The sequence below is a fragment of the Hyaena hyaena genome, unplaced genomic scaffold, assembly GCF_003009895.1.
Source record: "Hyaena hyaena isolate Hyena2069 unplaced genomic scaffold, ASM300989v1 scaffold_248, whole genome shotgun sequence".
Taxonomy (NCBI): domain Eukaryota; kingdom Metazoa; phylum Chordata; class Mammalia; order Carnivora; family Hyaenidae; genus Hyaena; species Hyaena hyaena.
The window spans coordinates 164985-170356 of record NW_024080881.1 but is presented as its reverse complement, the minus strand read 5'-3'; the positions used below and the strand labels follow the sequence as shown (position 1 = coordinate 170356).

The following is a 5372-nucleotide window of genomic DNA, read 5'->3' as shown; positions in this document are numbered from 1 at the left end:
CAGGTATGAAACTCACCAGTCACTACCCCACAGAAATCCTTCAGTGGCCTGAGGCGACCACAGGGAGAAAAGTAAACAGCTTGCTTAACCAACGTCTAGAAGGTTCCCCTCCCTCCCTGTCTCCTCTCTCACTCAACTGCTCTGTGCCCTGCGGCGGCTGGGCTGTTCCAACTCCATACCTGTGGTCACGCTGTTCCTTCCCTCTGCCAGAAGCATCAGTCCCACTGCGTTAAATCGTCCCCTCCTACGGGCCCCTCCCTGACCTCTCCCCAGGAAGTGTGGCCTGGCCTGGCCAGCTCTGGGGGATGGGTTCCCCCCAGGGAGAGCACAGGGCAAGGCAACACCTTGGTGAGTTGAGCCCACACCCATGCCTGCCCTGTGGCGAAGCGATGGGCTCAAATCTGCTGAGCTCTTCTGAAGTGGCTGAGCCCTTAACGTCTCTGAGCTGTCACAGGGCAGTAACTGTTCACCCCTCACTGGATGATGACCCCTGAAGAGGCAGGTCAAGTTGTCTGCCCCACTTAGGACTCTGAGCTCCTGAACACCGCAGGGGCCTAGTGATCGCTGCCTGCTGCAAATGCAAGGCTGCCCAGGGGCAAAAAGCAGAAGCCCAAGGGCAGGGCCCGCAGAGAACAATGGCCTCCCTGGCCCCCACCCCCTCACAGTACAGCCAGCACTGGTCAGGCTTTCCTGGCACAGCTCACCTACACTCCCCTCCCAGGAAGCTTTTCTGGACTCGGCCAGTTCTGTCTCCAGTGACGGAGCCCTTTCCCACCAGTCAGGTAGTCCCAACATGCCAAGAGGCTCTTTTTGGGGTAAGGGTGCTCCTCGGAGGGGTTCACCAGAATCTACGAGAATGTTGGGGTTAAAGCTCGGCCCACATTGTTGAGTGCCTCGAGCCAAAGCTCCTACCTACCCTGAGGTTTATGGTCTAAATGAGATCAGCCAAGGGGCACCTGCGGGGGTTCAGTCGGTTAAGCACCCAAATTGGCTCAGGTCACAATCTCAGTTTGTGGGTTCAAGCCCCGCATCGGGCTCTGTGCTGATAGCTCGGAGCCTGGAGCCTGTTTTGGATTCTCTCTCTCTCTCTCTCTCAAAAATAACAGTTTTATTTTTTTTAAAAAATAGTGTTTAATGTTTATTTTTGAGAGAGAGAGCACGAGCAGGGGAGGGACGGAGAGATGGAGACAGAATCCGAACGTGGGGCTCGAACCCACGGACTGCGAGATCATGACCTGAGGTGAAGTCAGAAGCTTCACCTATTGAGCCACCCAGGCGCCTCAATAAATAAACATTTTAAATGAGATCGGCTAACACCCGGATATCAGGCCATGGCTGCAAGCCAAGCTCGTGTCTGCCTAGAGCCTTCCCAGGTGTGCTCTCTCCACCTGGACCGTTCCTTCCCTTGCTCTTCAGACCGCTGGCCCTTTCTCAGTTTCCTAACACTTCACTCAAAGGCTCTCCCTAGCTCCTCAATTAAATCAGGGCCCCCCCCATCCGTAGCCCTTCAGTGCCTGCCTCTACCCTCACAGGTGCGACTCTCATAAGGCCTGGCCCTTCCCAAAGCAGCGAATTCACGATCAAGGAGTAAATGTGAGCCGGAAATGTTTATTGCAGAAGTTTGGTCAGAGCTCCCACCTGGGAACTGGCCCCTGTCGGGGCTGGACTGGGGCCCCCCGTCCGGGGCTGGGGAGGTGCAACAATAAAGGGCAGGAGGAGGAGGTCTGGGCCCAGGGCCTCAGAGCTGTGCGAGGATGATGGGGGCCAGGCTGCAGGTGAGGCCTGTACCATCCGGCTCCACGTTCAAAACCTTCACTATGCCATCCTCTACCACCATGGAGAACCTGCCAGAAGGAGAGACCGGGCCAACTGCAGCAGCCTGGGCCTGGAGGCTAGGGAGGGAAATTGGAGGGGCGGCAGGGGAAACCCCACAGGGGACCCTCTCACTTTTACCTCTTGAGCCGTCGGTTTCCAAAGAGGGACACCAGTGAATCATCTAGTAACAAATCTGTCTCCTAAAAGGAAAGGCAGAGACAAGACTTAGGAACTTCCAGAACAGACCAAGTGCCCCCCACCCCCCCAGCCAGATGCTCCCCATATCAGCCTCCAAGTTCCTGTATCCAAGGCCTGGCAGAGGGACTGCCCTCCAGGGTGAGGGTGGCTGGGGTCCACTCACCTTCCCAAAGGCCCCAGTGGGATCAGCCAAGAGCCGAACCTAAAGAGGAAGTAAAGGTCAAAAGAAAAATCCTGTACTGACCCCTGAACCCTCCCCGCCCCCCACAGCACCCACACCTCACCTTGCCTCCAGAGTTGTGAGCCTGTCCCCACTCTGCGGTCACAAAGACATCATTAACACTCAGACAGGCTACCACCTGGATGCCTTTGGCCTTCAGGGCCTCAGCCTGCTCCACAAACCCTGGCAGGTGGGTCTAGGAGGGGAAACCGAGAGTCAGCAAAAGAATAGTTGCCTCTGCTCCTCAGCCTACCCTTGATCTCCAGGCAATGCTCACTTTCAACTTAAACACCTTTGATCAAACAATGAGAAGCATGTAAGCCACACTTCCTTCTTGCCTTGGCCACAAGGAAGCTCAGATCCAAACTTAAATGTTGCGGACGAAACGACACAAAGGACAAGACACACACAACAGACAGACACAGACACAACTCCGGCCAGAGGAACAATTCTATGCAAGCCCCTCTTGCGGTTTATTTTATACCCGGATGCATTCCTTTACCAATTAAGGGCAAGTAGCCAAACACATTTCAGGGACGGGGGGAGCAAAGGGAGGAAGCGACCACAACATGTTTACTCAGAGGCTTGCTCACAATTCCAGCCTCCTCCTTATTTCTAAGGAGGGCATGTTCCCTCGTTTGCGAGCGGACCATTAAACTTGGATATTGTGTGCAGGCCTCCTGGCAGAGCATCCTGTTTGCAGGCATGCTTTGCCCAGGCAGGGAGCCCCGTGTGCAGGCACATCCCCGCGTCCCTAACCACGCTTTCTTGTGGTCACTGTCGGGCTCCCACATCTCCCCCTTTTTTCTGAGAAGCGGCAGCAAACTGTAAGGCAGCGAGAACGCGTTGTCTATCCTTTTTTAGTTGTTGCCTTCTTCACCAGCACCGGAACACTAAAATAATAACCCAGCATAAAAGTATTATGAATTAAGTATTCACGAGAACAGTTCCAATTAGGGCAGACACATGTCCAAGAGGGTTCAAATTATTCATCCCTTTCTGTAAATCCCTTAACAGATCGGACCCAGTAATGTCATGTAGTGTTTTGCTAAATGTAGACAAAATTTTCTGCTCTTACTCCTTAATTTCCTTAGTTAGGTTTTGATGCCCTGTTAATGACCGTTTCACCTTTTCCCAACCTTCACTCATGTTAAAAGGCACAGAGGTTATACATACTTGAGAGGAGTTCCAATCACATTTCAGTACACTTTTTGTGGATAAGACAGTTAATTGATCCCCAAGCCACGAAACAGTATGTTGAAGATTGAGTACATCAGTTGCAAGTTATGCATCCAGATGTCATTGTTGTTGCCATAATAAACAAGAGTCTTTATGCCACTCCCGTACAAAGTCTGCTGTTTGGACCCCTTGATGCAAAGCAAGTCCAGCCACAGCAGCGGTTGCAGTAACTGCAGCCACTGCAAGAACGGAAGCTATGATTATTCCAAGCATGCGTCGGGACCGGTGAAGCAATGTTTGTATAGCAGTCACCAAATGATATACAGCAAAAGAGTCCGACCAAGGTCTTGTCAAATTTACAGGCAACCATACTTCGGTTCGAGTTTTAACAATCACCAATGAAAAATTAGAGTCACTGATTTGTGTTTCAAAACTTTTCCACCGTAACTGATTTACACATTGTGTTAAATTACAATGATTACATGATATAGATCCCTCTGTAGCATTCCAAGTCCAATTCCCATACAGCAATGCAAAGGGGTATTTTAGACAAGCCGTAGCAGAATAAGATTTATTAACATGCAAGTTAACATGAAAGGGACCTGAACTGTCAGTCTTATCCAAAGTATAGTTTCCTGACCATATAGTGAGATTCCCTGAAACTGCCCATAATTTCCAAATATTCCCTTGAAAGTGGGGATACCCTAACAATTGCAACTGAGGGGGATGAGTGCAAATTGCTGCCATTTTACGGTTTCATTACCGTTACCCATTAAAGTACCATTAATTTGATGCCATTTGAAAGTTCTGTTAGACCATTTTTCCAAAATTTGACCATGATCAGGGCTCCAATCTGCAATAACAAATCCAGAATAATTCATGACCTTAAAAGGCTGATGACCTCGGCATCTTTCCGATTCCAAAGATTCTAGAGAAGGAATGAAAAAAATTAGAAGGGCATAATGGTATAAAGGTATCAGGATGGTGACTCATCGGCGTCGTAGAGGTGTGGAATCCCCTGGTGGAAACAAGTACAGTAAAGACAGCAGAATGATGATTATTATATGTTACTCCCCAGGTATTATAAGAGTAATGATTATGCTTTCTTGTAGAGAGGCAAAAGGGATGTCCTCCGATGCACAAGGGGAGACCCTCCACTGCAACAGTATCATTACTTACGTCATATTGATTATTATGATGATGCAAATGCTTAATTCCTGCACACGCGGGTGGTGGGAAGAACGCAGTTTCATTGGTGCCTAGCTGTACTTCCGGTTCACCCCAAGAGACAGCTCTCACAAGAGGAGGATTAGGAACATAAGCCCAATAAGTATATTCTATCGCTTGCGCATACATTACCTGACAGGCAACCGCAGCCATCTTATCCTCTTCTTTCCTGCGAAAATGCAATTCTGCTGCTGATCGATTTTCTTTGCTCCAAAAATTCAGGAAATTTAAAGTTAGTATGGTTTAATTCAAGATGTCTTTTAGTTTCATAAACCTCTCCTCTTCCCCCTTTTTTTTTTTTACTTTTTCACCATACTCGCGTAAGTACGATTAGCTCTTTCAATAATAGCTTGTCCTTGACTATTGTAAGGGATCCCAAAAGTATGAATTACCTGATATTGGGATAAAAAATGAACGAATTCTGCAGATTGGTAGGCGGGTGCATTATCAGTTTTCAATTCAGTTGGGACCCCCATAACTGCAAAACGAGATAATAAATGGGTAATAACAGCATCAGCCTTTTCGGGATGTAATGCAGTAGCCCATTGGAAATGCGTGCATGTATCTATAGTATGATGGACGCATTTTTGTTGTCCAAAGGATGAAATAAAAATTACATCCATTTGCCATACCTGATTTGCTTGCAATCCTCTTAGGTTGACACCTGGTGGGGTAAATGGCAAGGTAAAAGGTGCACAAATAGAACAAGAGCGAACAATAAGATTTTTTTTTA

The 5372-nt window shown here is 48.7% G+C and overlaps 1 protein-coding gene across 1 annotated transcript in view; it reads right to left on the bottom strand.

The window, feature by feature from the left end:
* Positions 1-1588: 1588 nt before the first annotated feature.
* Positions 1589-5372, bottom strand: part of PRDX5 (peroxiredoxin 5) — a 12910-nt gene continuing 9126 nt past the window's right edge. The window contains exons 3-6 of the mRNA XM_039244677.1: positions 2298-2429; positions 2177-2215; positions 1954-2015; positions 1589-1844 (exon numbers count right to left, since the gene is read on the bottom strand). Coding sequence (XP_039100608.1) covers positions 1739-1844; positions 1954-2015; positions 2177-2215; positions 2298-2429 — 339 coding nt within the window. The 3' untranslated portion in view covers positions 1589-1738. The remainder of the gene's footprint in view (positions 1845-1953; positions 2016-2176; positions 2216-2297; positions 2430-5372) is intronic.